We start from the raw sequence: 14,428 nt of genomic DNA, 5'->3' as shown, positions 1-14,428 counted from the left end.
CAAGCTAAATTGTTAAGCTCAATATTTCCGAGCTAGTTTCTCATTTGTTAATCTGTGCTATTTATCACAGATGCTTTCATTAATTTCACCCATTGGAAGGTTTTCTTCTTATTAAAAAGTTTCCCACATGACATCTTCCTATACTTACTTTCCATTTATAGGCTCATAATTTTCTAGTTCCCTTCTAAGTTCCCTTAAGAAGTTTTAATGATTTACTTCAGCAAAAAAAAGGAAAAAAATTGGAAGAATTTTCACAAACTGTCTACAAGTAATTGTAGCATTCTATGAGATTCCCAAGTGAATGGGCTTTTTTTTTTTTAGGTAATAGCAGCATTACTGCTTAAGATATAGCAAAATATATACAAAAATGAAGAGAAGGGCTACCATGCTAAATATTTGGTCTTCATTGTTCAAACTTGTGGTATATTGCCATAATGGCTATTGAAGTTGATTTCAAGGTAAACCCTAGCAGGAAGTAAGCAATTTCCTTTTATTCACTAAAAAATAAAGGGGTGTATTAGTTTGCTGATATACATGAAAGAACATTATAACTTGTAGTACCCCTGAATTGACGTCAGCTTCCTAAATTTAAAATGCTGACTGAACATGAGTGTGTGCATCTGAGGGGGTGGAGCACATGCACAGACACAAAACTTATTTCCGCCTGCTTTGTTAATCACAAAGAATAAATAATAACATTTGGTTCTCTAGTGAATTCAAGACTACAATTCCCTCCCAAAGCTTCCCTGATGTTTTAGAAACCACTCGAACTGGGTTGCCTCTCTTGCACCAGCAAAAACAGTTGGAGAGAATGCTTGCCTTATAATCATTCCAAAGTAGCCATGCACTGCTTGCTGTTGTAGCTCTCAATCATTGATCAGAATAGCCTGAATTCTTGGATACTCCGTGGAGATTTCTTAGGTCATTACACCTCAAACAAACACTGTTCAGTCTAATTTTTATTTACAAAATAATTGAATCTGTGGAAAATGGCCCTTGCCATTTTTTTTGGTAGTGGTGTTGGGGTGTTCTGTTTTGCCTTGGGTTTTTTTTTTTCAGATCTATTTTGCACACTCACTGCATGCTAGTTAGAGGGACTGGGATTGTGGTGTGCAGAAAAAGGAGATTCTACTCTGAGGGACCCTGATATGCTAGAGATTTAGGTAGTGGGGGCGGTGTATTAGTAGCCCACACAGGAATGAATGGGAGTTTTCTCTTTTTCCCCCTTTAGCTTGTAATTTCACTATGAATAAGCTCTGCTGCTATGATCTTTGACTCCTATGGCCTCATTTTATTCCCAGCACTAAAACAGTAGGTCTCATTTTATATTTTGTGAGATTTGACAGCAAAAAAAAAAAAAAAAAGGAAAAAAAAAGTTTTTGTGAGTACAGGTGTGTGCCCCCAGGTAACCTAAACTATAACAATTACTGTCCCTAGTGCTAGTCTGTGGTCTTGGCTGGGAACGTGAACTATCAGATAGGGGAAAACAGTTTATTTACTGCATTGGCTCATATCCAAGGTAGAGTTGTACTTATCCCAGAGGCAGAGCCCCAGGGGGGATGCCAAGACTTTGTGGAGCATGGATGGTGGAACATGGGTCTGCTAAAGTCGGGGAACTGGAATTTCCACACCTTGTCTGTGGTGGGCCCTCAGCCAGCGGTCATGGATGACTTCTCTGGGAGATCTTGAGCTAGAAAGAAGACTAGGATGAATCTCCGGGCCTCTTCTATCCAGGTGGTCTTCTTTTTGTTGGTAGCAAGAGTACATCTTAGGATATTAGTGACACCCCAGAAATAATGGGGTGGGGTGGGGGGGTAGTTCTCAATAAGAAATGGGTCTGGCTGTTTGTTGTCTGGCTGTCTGGCACACACCTGTGCACACCCAGACATAAAGCTGTGACTTTTTTCCCTTTTTATAATCTGTGCCATGCTTTTTTTTTAATTTATTATTTTTTATTAGTGAATCACCGTGAGGGCACAGTTATAGATTTACATATTTTTGTGCTTGTATTTCAGTCATGCAATGCTCAAGTACCCATCCCTTCACCAGTGCCCATTCTCCACCACTGATGATCTCAGTATCCCTCCCACACTCCCACTCCATCCCACAACCCCACCCTGCCTCTGTGGCATGGCGGTCCCTTTTGTTCTCTCTCTCCTTTTGGGTATTGTGGTTTACAATAGAGGCATTGAGTGGCCATTGTTGTTCAATCTATAGTCTACTTTAGGTGCGCATCCCCCATCCTGAGTGGGTCCTCTAACCACACTTTACTTGGTGTTCCCTTCTCTATCCGAGCTACCTTTTCCCCCAGCATATGAGGCCAGCTTCAAAGCTGTGAAGCAAATCTCCTGGTACTTATTTCTACTATTCTTGGGTGTTAGTCTCCAATTCTGTTGTTTTATATTCCACAGATGAGTGCAATCTTTCTATGTCTGTCTCTCTCTCTCTGGCTCATTTTACTTAGCATGATGCTTTCCATGTTGATCCACTTATATGCAAAGTTCATGACTTCATCTTTTCTAACAGCTGCATAGTGTTCCATTGTGTAGATGTGCCAAAGTTTCTTTAACCAGTCATCTGTTCTCGGGCACTCAGGTTTTTTCCAGATTCTGGTTATTGTAAACAGTGCTGCGATGAACATACAAGTGCAGATGTCATTTCGACTATACCTTTTTGCCTCTCCGGGATATATTCCCAGAAGTGGTATTGCTGGGTTAAATGGGAGCTCAATTTCTAATTTTTTGAGAAGTGTCCATATTGTTTTCCAAAAGGGCTGAACCAGTCGGCGTTCCCACCAGCAGTGTAGGAGGGTCCCTTTCTCCCCACATCCACGCCAACACTGGTTGCTTTTGTTCTTTTGGATGTGCGCCAGTCTCTGTGCTGTATGGTGGTATCTCATAGTTGTTTTGATCTGCATCTCCCTGATGATTAGTAATGAAGAGCATTTTTTCATGTGCCTTTTGTGTGCCGTGCATTTTGATCTCAGAAAAAGCTCGAAGTAACAAAACTGGCAATGGTTTCTGTAGGTATTTGAACCTTATTTGTCTCTCTCCTGTAACCTCTGCTTTTCTCATGATTAGGACTTTGTTTATATTCTCTTCTCTTTGTGAAATTATATCCCCCACCCCCACCTCCCTTTATTAAAATGACCTGAAACTTTCTGTGAAATTATGTTTGCACATATTCTTATTAAAATATGGGAAAGATAATGCAACAGGTAAGGACTCTTGCCTTACACGCGACTAACCCAGGTTTGATCCCCAGCACCCCATATGGTCACCGGAGCCCCACCAGGTACAATCCCTGAGTGCAGAGCCAGGAGTAAGTACTAAGCACAGCTAGGTGTGGCCCCAAATTTAAAAAAATCAATTAAAAAAATTTTTAAACGGTTCTTGGTTGGATCATTGGGGTGGGTTGTGGATTTATTTTAATGACGGATTCCTTTTTAATAAGGTGCCCGCATAGGTAATGGAGAGCATCTGTTGACTTCAGTAATAAATTCCAAACTTGTTTAAAATCTGCTTATGCATTAGATTTAAGTTTTGCCAGTGAATCTTATTTTTTTTAATCTTAGATGATTTATATCTTTCTGGGGAGTCATTTAGAGCATTTTTCCCTTTTAAACAAGTGGTCTTCATAAAGACAAGGAGAGATGGATATATTTCATACTGACTCAAACATCTGGACTAGACAGGGCAGTTGTGTTTGATGTTCGCTACAGAAATGGGACCATCAGACATGAGCAGCTGTTTTGTTCTGATCTTACCACCAGGTTTAAAACACTCCTTTCTTTTCCCTTTTTTTGCAGCTTATTATCATTCTACTGACTGGCGGAGACAGGAGTTGTAGATGTCCACGCCCACAGACCCTGGCGCAATGCCCCACCCAGGGCCTTCGCCAGGGCCGGGACCCTCTCCTGGACCAATTCTAGGACCTAGTCCGGGGCCAGGACCATCTCCAGGTTCTGTCCACAGTATGATGGGGCCAAGTCCTGGACCTCCAAGTGTCTCACACACTATGCCAACAGTGGGGTCCGTGGACTTCCCACAGGAAGGCATGCATCAAATGCATAAGGTAAGAGTTCATTCTCCCATTTACTCATAGGTAACTCATGCTCAAGTACACCTCCTCCATCTCCTTTATTCAGCTATTATTAGCAAGATAATCAAGCATGGGCCTTATCTTGCCTTGTATATTATTAGAAACAAAGAATTTTGGCCGTGGAAGTAGTACAGGGCTTAAGGCACCTGCCTTGCATGTTCCTGACCCTGATTTTATGCCTATCACCACATAGTCTTTTGAACATTGCCATGCTTAGCCCTGGAGGCCACACCCTTATCCCCAGCACCTCTGTAGTTCTGTGGGCCTTTGCTTTGAAGTGCCATCAGGTTGGCTCAAGATTGTAGGGAGTGGCCTTTGGACCCACCTGAGCATTACTTGGGACCCCTCTGTCCCCTACCAACACCAAAAACACCCCATATATTCTGAGGCTTTGTTACTTTTATAGATGTTATATGAGCTAGTAATATCCTATCTTGACTTTTAAAAATAGGAGCTAGAATGGGTAGTTCAGACAAATTCTATGAAATGTGTGTTGCAGGTATGTTGATGTATAATGATGAATAATATAGTTGGTGAATAAGTATATAAATAAGTCGACTCCAGCACCTGCCAGATTATATATATTAAGTGACTTATATTATTCACATATGAAAATACTGAAAATTATTTTTCCTCCAAAGTGTTACTTTTAAAATTAGATCCTAAAGAGCTACAGGAAAAGTACTTTAGTATACGATTAAAAAACAAAAATACAACATTTATTGAAACAAAATACTTCCTAGGGAATCCCACAAAAGTACTTTTTTGCTATCTCTCTGTGAAGTGGCTTTATTCTGGCTTTAGAAGAGAGATCAGATTTAGCAGAGCCTAGGTTTAGTTGTTTCTTGGTTGTAGCTAGTTTCTGTAATAAGGTTATAATAATCCTTGATTTATGAGACGTGTATTGTTTCTCTGGAATGATCATCTCAGTTTGATGTGGGCATTCCACTTTTGCAGGAGAGGAAAGGAAGAGAGAATAGCCTTTTCTGAAAGTAAAATACAGTATGTCTTAAAAGTTAGCAGTTAGCCAAATCCCTTATATACATTACCCAAAGGTTTGCCTGATGAGACAACTAGAAAGTGGATATCCCTGTGGACCACATCACAGGGAGATAGGTAGTGGAATGCCCCTTAATGGGTAAGCTCTGAAGAATACAGGTTTCAAACACTAAACATACTGCAGCAGGAGAGAGTAGCACTTTCCTCTAATTGTGCAGTTTTAAGGGAAAACATTGGAGCCCAGAGGAGCGATCCAGTTTTTGTAAGTGTGACTTGATGATTTCAAATCAGGAAAGTGACAGATGCTTATTTTGAAAAATACAACCTGACTGAGATTGATAAAGGAAGTGGTGAGTTCTTTCACCACAACTGATCGTGTGTTTGTCACAGTTTGCCTTTGGGGATTGGTAGGAGACACATCCATGGGTACTCAAGAGCTATTCATGGCATGGTGCTTGGGGAATCATCAGTTGATGCTGATTTGGGGCTCCTGCATGCAAAGCAAGGGTTCAAGCACTTTGAATCATCTACCCGGCCCCACAATTCACTTTCCTTGAAGTTCAGTAAAAACCTAGTAGGTACTGGTCTGTGTGTGCAGGTGTCATTAATGTAGTAGGAAAAGAAAAATACTGTCATATTGTCACTGTTAATCACTCTGAAATATTTTCCTTTGTTCAACAATCTGTTATAGATAATCCTATCTATCATATCCCCCAAGTTATTTCCTTTCTTTTTTATTTTTAAAAACACATGTTTCTTCCAACTTGACAGGTATCTATAAGAAATAGAGCTGCTTATTTTCTGTATCATACTTTTTAGAAGACATATTGAACATGCAGACATATTGAAATGATTATACTGCCCTGTGTTCTTATTAAGTTTGTCTTGGAGCTGTGGTGCAGATTTGACCTGCCACTTAGAGAAAGCTTAGTCCTTGAGGGTTAAATCATTTCCGAATGGTATGATCATATGTCACCTCCAAAATGAAAGACAAAAGGGGAAGGAAATACTTAGCTCACCTTTATTATTATTTAAGTGTTCACACATTGAATTGTGTGAGTGTGGGGTCAGTGGTGTGTTTTTGAATTGGTTTTATGATAATCGCTCCTTCCTCCTGTTTTGTCATCTAGAGCCTCTGTCACCTTTTTCCATTGCTCCTGCCCCATCCGTGCAGTTTTGTTTTGCTTTGCTCACTTTGAGAGATTGGCTCTTTTCTGCCATCTTGCTTAGTGGTTACCCCTGCCACTTAGTTAGTTCCCTGTATGAGGATGTGAAGGACCAGGAGTTCACACCTGCTGACCAGATGCCCTCACTTTTTTAGATTCATTTTATAGACAGCTTTTTTCTCTTCTCTTTTTCCTTCTCCATTTACTTCAGACTTTTTGATTTTCAACATTACTGGAAATAAATAAACAAATGGCCTAAATACATCTGCTGTGTGACTTTGATTTCCTCCCTATTATTATTATTTAACAGGCTCTGAGACACTCTTTATACCAAATTCTTCCCATTTTTCTTCTGAACATCCTCTTTATGGTAAATTTTTCCTCTTTCAAGTGCATGCTTTTGACTCTGCAGAAATTAACTTTCCTTTCTACAAAACTGCAAACACTCATACTTTCTTGCTTGAAGTCATTTGGTTTCTATAAAGTCCTGGAAATATTCCTTTCAGGCTGTTTTGAAAATTGCTATTCCAGTTTGGGGAGGAATAGACTTTTCGTTTTTTCAAACACATGCTTCATTGCCTGATTCTGGGTTGGATTAACATCCGTTCAATAGATATTTATTGTGTGTTTCTTCCGTGCAAAGACCTCTGTCAAGTTTCCAATTTTTGCACTCTTTAATTTTTTAAAAAACTATGTATTTAAACTTTTTCAGCTTTTTTTGTGTGTAGGATACCTTTATCCTTTTTAGCCCCTTTTCCTTCCAGCACTCATTCACCTGTGGCCACTGCTTTACCTTGTTGGCTCCTGTCTTCCCAGCTGTCATGGAATTTTCTTAGTTCCATTATTTTTAAGTTTTCAGGTTTCTTAACATCTGATAAAATATTAATTACCCCAAAATAGATCTCAATACATTTATTTCAATACATTTATTTCAATACATTTCAAGTGGTCTTCCTTCAGATTTCAAACTCACCTCAGCAGATAACAGATTTCTAGATTTTCTAAAAGCATCTAGAAAAATAGCTTACATTTGTTTACTTTGTCCACCAGACTTCTCTGTTAATCTGGAAGTTTTGCCTTTGCAAAGAACAACAGCAAAATTAACTATTAAAAGCCTAAAGTTCTGACATGCAGGTAGTTTTCTTGGTCTTATTGGTAAATTCTTTTCATTGTTTGGCCCCCACCTCTAGGTGTAATATATAATAATGTATGTGGTAGAGCTATAAGATACATGACTGTCATCTGGGTCTTAGATGATTGTACCACATTTTGGAAGACTTTACAGGGAGGGGTTCTAAAATGTCAAAGAGAAGTATACAATAAAGTGGTGTCTAACTGATGTGTTTTAATTGTTTCAGCCTATTGATGGTATACATGACAAGGGCATCGTTGAAGAGATCCATTGTGGATCCATGAAGGGCACCGGCATGCGACCACCACACCCAGGAATGGGCCCACCCCAAAGCCCCATGGATCAACATAGTCAAGGTTTGTGTCTGCTGCAGACCCAATTTTGGCTCCACGCCATGGTCCTTCCTCTTTCCTATTAGTTATTCTATTTATGACTTTCAAAGAATCTGGCTACAGAAGATTGAATCCAGTAGGTCTCTTTATTATTGCGTGTTCTATCCAGTACTGGAGGCTGGAAGTATGAAGTCAAGGTTGGCAGGTCATGCTCTCTTGGAAGCCTTCAGGGAGGAATCCTTCCATGCATCTTTCTAGCTTTTGATAGTTGCCTGCAATCCTGGCCATTTCTTGCATTGTAATCGTATCATGCCGATCTCTGTCTTAGTTTTCACATGACATGTTTCAGTGACTGTCTCTGTCTCCAGATTTCCCTCTTCTTGCAAAGACATGGTCATTTGATTAAAGCTTACACTGATCAAGAATGTCTTCCCCTTATCTTATCTGTTTAAGTGCAATGTTTCCAAATAAGGGGCATATTCAGAAGTACTAGAGTTTAGAGTATTTTTGAGTAGAGTATACAATTTGACCCATGATAATGGCCCAATCAGTGTATGGTACCTTTCTCCTCCTGGTTTTCCCCCTCACTATTGAAGGAATGTTACAAATATATTAAAGCCTTTTGAATATAATATTAAAAATGTGTTTTTTCCAGGATAATGCTATGATCATTTCAGTCTGAGAGGGACATGGTTAGCTAGTCCTCATTAACACTAATGTGTAGGTATATTTTTATTTAGAGCTTGAGGTTTATGTAGTGGCTTATTCACTCCTTTGTAGTTTAACATGGATGAAAAGTTGGTTTGATTTGGGTTTGGTTTGGTTTTTGTATGAGTTATTTTTCTTTTCAGATAGGAGATTTTTTTTAACTGTGAAGATTTAGAGAAATGTATTCACAGTCTTGTTAAGAGTCTGTTTTTAAATATGAATACCAAGTTATGGAGGCAAGGGAGTGGAGTTCCCATCACTATTTGAAGAGGGTCTAGAGGGGCCTGGTAGAGGGAGGGTCTTCTTAGCAGTGCTTGGGAACCTAGAGGCCATTCCTGGTGATACTTAGCCTGACAATTAGGTACTTGGGTTAAGTGATGCTGTACTGTTTAGGCTAGTGAGGTGAAGCCATCAGACTTCTGAGTCATGCTTCTGAATAGGCATGTGATACTGGGTATAAACCCAGGCCTTGCTCATGCAGCAATGTACCTGTTCCCCTGTGAGCCATCTTCAGATTCCTTGAGGAGGCTTTGGAGTATCCCAGGCTGTGATCTGAATTTTGGTGTCAGGCAGGTCTAGGTGGTAAAGATAACTCATATAATCTTGAACATGTTAGGCTAGCAGGCTGAATCATCTGGACTTTTTGCATTAAAGAGAAAAATAGGGGCTGGAGCATAGCACAGCAGGTAGGGTATTTGCCTTGCATGCGGCCAACCCAGGTTTGATTGCCAGCATCCATATGGTCCCCTGAGCACCACCAGGGGTAATTCCTGAGTGCAGAGCCAGGAGTAACCCCTGTGTATCACCGGATATGACCCAAAAAGAAAAAAAAGAGAGAAAAATAATTTGGTATAGTCATTGTTAAGAATGGATTAAGACAGCATTTCCAGGTTTATCATTTAAATCCTAAGGAGCCAGGTGTGTTTTCGAGCTAATGTAGATCTCATCTTTAATATCTGGGGGGTGTCAATGCCTTATAGTTAGAGATTTTGAAAGCCAGGTGTTTGCTAGTCACAGGGCCTCATTAAAAAAACAGTTTTAAATGCACACATTATAACTGGAAACATTTGTGCTTTTATTTCTCTTAAAATTTCTCTCATTTCCTTTCTTTAACTTGAGAATGATGATGTTTCTTGGAATCTCTGGCACTTGGCACAATGTCTAGTGCCTAACTGAATAACTGCTTAGTTAATTTTGTTTGGTTAATTAGAGAAATGAACTTAGTCAATTTAAAAATCGCATTTTGTTATATGATTTTAGTAAATTATAATTATGTTAATAAACAAAGGTCTACATTAAGCAGAATCAGGATTATATATATTTTGCTTACCTAGAAAGTATACTGTAGGTTGGATCTGAGTTATTTAAAGCATGTTCTTAAATACAGTAGAATTGGTATAACAGTGCTTTTCTATGTAATGATCTAAAAAGAATTTAGGCTTTGCAATAGCATGAATCTTTAAAAACCCCATTGTAGGAAGCCAATTATAAACACATAGGTACAGAAAGGTATGGTATTGATCAGAAACCTGCCAGTTTTAACTACCTAGCAACCTGTTAGGTTATTTTGGGGTATTGGTTGAGAAGCAAAACCATTTCCTTCAATAAATACTGAATTGTGTACCTTATGGTTCCAATGATAACATTGTTTATTTTTAGCCTAGTGGATAGAAAAAAAAAAGCCTTTAAAGGCAAGTATAGAATATTTAAGGTGTGTATGCATGTGTCTGTGTGTGTGAAGAGAAAATTCATATAAAATTGGCAGCTTCTAAGTTTAAGATTATTTAAAAGCAAAGAGGTGATTGCTTTTCTCAGAGGCAAGGTGAAACTGGGGAGATAATGGCCCATGAAGATGAAGGAAAGAAAACTGCCATTTTTGACTACTTTTGAATGAGCAAATCAAACCAGATTTCAAAAAGAGCAGATTCTGCATTAGTACGGTTACCCTACAGACAAAAGTACAGTCATTCTCAGGCAATTTCTTTCTCATTCTTTTTTCTCAACTAAAGATAATTACCAAAATATGTTATGTTGTTTCATCATTGAGATTGTTTTTCTTGAAATATTATGGAGTGTTGAACATCCTATTTTTCTTGTCACATTAAAGGTAGGGTTTTGTTATGTTGATTGATTCTGGAAAGTGATTTTTAGTCCACTCTCAGTTTCTTACCAAAAATTTAAGTTAAATGTATTTTGTGTTGATTTTCAAGTTATTCTTTTTTTGTTTGAATTATTGTGCCTTCCTAACAGTACAGTCCCTACTTCTTAGTTTAAAGAGTGATTTTATGGACAGTACATACAGTTGCATTTACATCTGGATTATCAATGCTTTGGTCAAATGTTTCTGGCATTTGTGCTTTCTCATGGGAAGCTCCAATCGACAACCTTAGGACATAGGTGAAAGAGAGCAGAGGCAGGACACAACTGATTCATTTAAATCCCTGGTAGTAAGCTTCTTTGAGGAAAATGTTGTATGACTTTATAGGAAGTTTCCCCCCCCCCCCCATATCAGATTTCCCCTGGTATTGGAAGGACTTTTAAAGACAGGTGACAGGAAGTGCTTTCTTCATGAATAAGTTCATTTTGTAGAGGCATTACAACTATGGGGTAAAGAAAAACCTTCTTAAGAAGGAATAATATTAAATGTAATCTATTGGTACTCTCTTTAAGTCTTTGTTGATATAAATAAGAAAATATTGAGATTTAAGTTTTTGCTAGTCTTGCCGGCTGATTTCTGAGATGCTTTCTTGGCTAATGTGTAGGCTCAACTAGAACCCTAATTGCTGTAAGATTCTTTCTGCTCCTTTAAGAGACATAGGATTTGGGGGAGGAGAGGGAGCTTCTCTCCCATTTCTCTTCAGGGCAGTGTTTCTTTGGACAGAATTCTGCTTCTCACCAAGTAATAGAACAAAGCCTACTGTAGTCTGAGGGCCATCATGTTAAATCTATTTTCTCTCTCTGTAGGGCAATTGAGATCAAAGTAGCCATATCCTTTATATAGTTGGGTCCTGTAAGAGTGGTGATATTGAGTCCGTTCAGTGTTGGTCTTGTATTCTTGGAACCCTTGTGATTTTGTACAGATGCACAGAGTGGTTTCAGATCAAACCTGGCAGATGCCCGGGTGCTTAGCATAGATGTAGTAAACATGTATGTGGTGGCCTTTAATGATAAGTGTGACATGAGTAGGTTTATTACAAGGCAGAGACCTTTATCTAACATTTTACATTGTCTAACATTTTACATTGTGTCTTAGGTATCACTGACGTGTTTAATCAGCACTTGGTTTGCATTTAGTACAACCTTTTCGATTGTACTAGGCCAGTTTGTTCTCGCTTTCATCTTGGATCTCGTTCTAACAACACTCAGTCATAAGTTTTTCTAGGACTGTTTTGGCCAGGCTCTACAGTTTATCTACTGAAATAAGTTCCTTGAAATTTTTTTGTGCATTTTTATTTTCTTCTTCAGAAAACTATTCTTGGCACCAGAGATGTAGCTGAGTAGTTGAGTGCATGAATCACAGGTATGAGGTTTGATTCCCAGCACACCACACACACACACACACACACACACACACACACACACACACACACACACACACACATCCCTATTCTAAATATCTAAGGTCCTCTTGACCCAAGTCAATTAGTCTTATCTTTCTGTTATGTTATTGTAGTTCTAGAAAATTATTATAATTTTAAGTCCTTAAGTTATTTTTATCTTACCAAATTAATATTAGACCATAGAAAGAATATGCATGTAATAATCGGACAAATCTTAATTTGAATCTTGGAGCTGCAAAGTTCTGATTGTGTAAAATGTACTTTCTGGAGATCGTCATCCTTATTTTATAAAAAGATGTGACATAAGTTCAGAGAGATGATACGATAGTTAAGCACCTACTTTACATGTGACCAATCTGGGTTTGATCTCCATTACTGTATAGGGTGCCTCAAGCCCACCAAAAGTAATACTGGCGGGGCTGGAGTGATAGCACAGTGAGTAGGGCATTTGCCTTGCACATAGCTGACCTGGGTTCGAATCCCACCATCCCATATGGTCTCCAGAGCACCGCCAGGAGTAATTCCTGAGTGCAGAGCCTGGAATAACCACTGTGCATCGCCGGGTGTGACCCCCAAAAAAGTAATACTGGGGCACAGAACTGACAACCCTGAGAACTGTTGTGTGTGGCTCAAAAAAAAGAGTAAAAAGAAGAGGTGACAATACATTTCTTCTGGATGTGCTAAGGATTGACTAAATAACGTACACTCTACTCATATCCTTTGTTCTCTTTCCGTTTCTATGCTCCTAACAGGCTGATAACCAGGTGGCCAGGAATACTGTCTTGCCCTCTACCTTCTGTGTTCTGGTGCCCACCACTTGGCAAAATTCCCATCCTAGAGAATTAGTTCTAGCAAGTGACATTAGTAGTCACTGGTGCTCTTAAAAGCATGAATACTCCAGCTTCTTCAGCCTTTTCCTGGAATGCCTGTGGGGAAAGCTATTTGCCTTATGTCCCTAAGCAGGTGCCACTGAGCAGCTGGCTCAATAATGCACTCCTATTGTCTGCCTTCTCTGCCTTAAATTACCTTTCTCTCCCTCGGCCACATTCCCCACTCTTTCCAAATAAATCACCTGCACACAATACTTCCGTCAGGCACTGCTACCAGGGAGAAATCAATTAGGATAGTATGTACAGTGCCCTGAGTAAGCCTGCATCATTGAAGGCTGTTGGTATTTGCAAGTTATTCTTGGCATGCATAATAATAGATCAGGTAATATTTGCTTTCCCTTTAAGGACTCCACTCACCATTCTGTTTTGGTTACTTTTTAATTTTAATTTTGGTTTTGGGCCACAAAATGGGGTACAAGGGATCAAACCCAGATTGGCCAAATGCAAGGCAAGCACCCTAGTCACTGTACTATCTCTCTGGCCCCCTATATATCCCCCATTTTTATATAATAGGCTCTGTCAGGTTTTGTTCTCTTGGCTGAAACTGCTTTTATTGTATAATTTTACCTCCTTGTTATTTCCCTTTAAGTGTGAACCGCCTCTAACCTTTTACCTTCCAGGACAATATGACTTTTTCTTACTTGAAATATGGCTAATCCAATTTGAGATGTTTTAATTTATTATTAAAAAAAGCTTTAATTTCTCTAATACTGTTTACTTTTTAAAGTGATATTTGAGGTATGTTGATGTGATATATTCAAATTTATGTTCTCTGTTTCTTTTTCATGCAACTATTAGAAAATTTAAAATCATATTTATATGTAAGTCCACTTCAAATTCTATGTGTAATTATTTCTTTGTAGAATTTTATGTCTCTGCCAAATGGTGCTATTCAAGAAGACTTTAAGACAGTTGAGGAATGCTTTGTCAGGGTCACAGAGGGTTAGCGTGATCTCCTTGTGTGCTTGATTCCAGGTTACATGTCGCCACACCCATCCCCATTGGGAGCCCCAGAGCACGTCTCCAGCCCTATGTCAGGAGGGGGCCCGACTCCACCACAGATGCCGCAGAGCCAGCCAGGGCCCCTCATCCAGGGGGATCCACAGGCGATGAGCCAGCCCAATCGAGGACCCTCGCCTTTCAGCCCTGTCCAGCTGCATCAGCTGCGAGCTCAGATTTTAGCTTACAAAATGTTGGCGCGGGGCCAGCCCCTCCCCGAAACCCTGCAACTTGCAGTTCAGGGGAAAAGGACATTGCCTGGCATGCAGCAGCAGCAGCCACCACCGCAGCAGCAGCCCCAGCCCCAGACGCAGCCGCAGCAGCAGCCGCCACAACAGCAGCAGGCCCTTGTTAGCTTCAACAGGGCATCGGGTAAGTGAATGTTGCAACCCAATGATAGCACAGAGAGGCAGCTTAGACAGGAAAGACTGCCAAAGGCACCAGGCACTGGGTTGGTATAAGCCCAGGCTGCCTCCGTTGTCTTGCTTCATGTGCTTGGCCCTGACTCTCTCGCCTCCTCCCGTGAGAGAGTTCCAGAGCC

The 14,428-nt window shown here is 39.8% G+C and overlaps 1 protein-coding gene across 7 annotated transcripts in view; it reads left to right on the top strand.

Moving 5' to 3' along the window:
* Positions 1–14,428, top strand: part of SMARCA2 (SWI/SNF related, matrix associated, actin dependent regulator of chromatin, subfamily a, member 2) — a 204,379-nt gene that overhangs the window by 11,790 nt on the left and 178,161 nt on the right. For all 7 annotated transcript variants that reach the window (XM_055124192.1, XM_055124193.1, XM_055124194.1 and 4 more), the window contains exons 2-4: positions 3,809–4,074; positions 7,625–7,754; positions 13,864–14,259. In XM_055124192.1, coding sequence (XP_054980167.1) covers positions 3,850–4,074; positions 7,625–7,754; positions 13,864–14,259 — 751 coding nt within the window. In that variant the 5' untranslated portion in view covers positions 3,809–3,849. The remainder of the gene's footprint in view (positions 1–3,808; positions 4,075–7,624; positions 7,755–13,863; positions 14,260–14,428) is intronic.

This window comes from Sorex araneus, chromosome 1 (assembly GCF_027595985.1).
Source record: "Sorex araneus isolate mSorAra2 chromosome 1, mSorAra2.pri, whole genome shotgun sequence".
Lineage (NCBI taxonomy): Eukaryota > Metazoa > Chordata > Mammalia > Eulipotyphla > Soricidae > Sorex > Sorex araneus.
The sequence above is the reverse complement of the archived record's forward strand: the minus strand, read 5'-3'. Positions and strand labels throughout refer to the sequence as shown.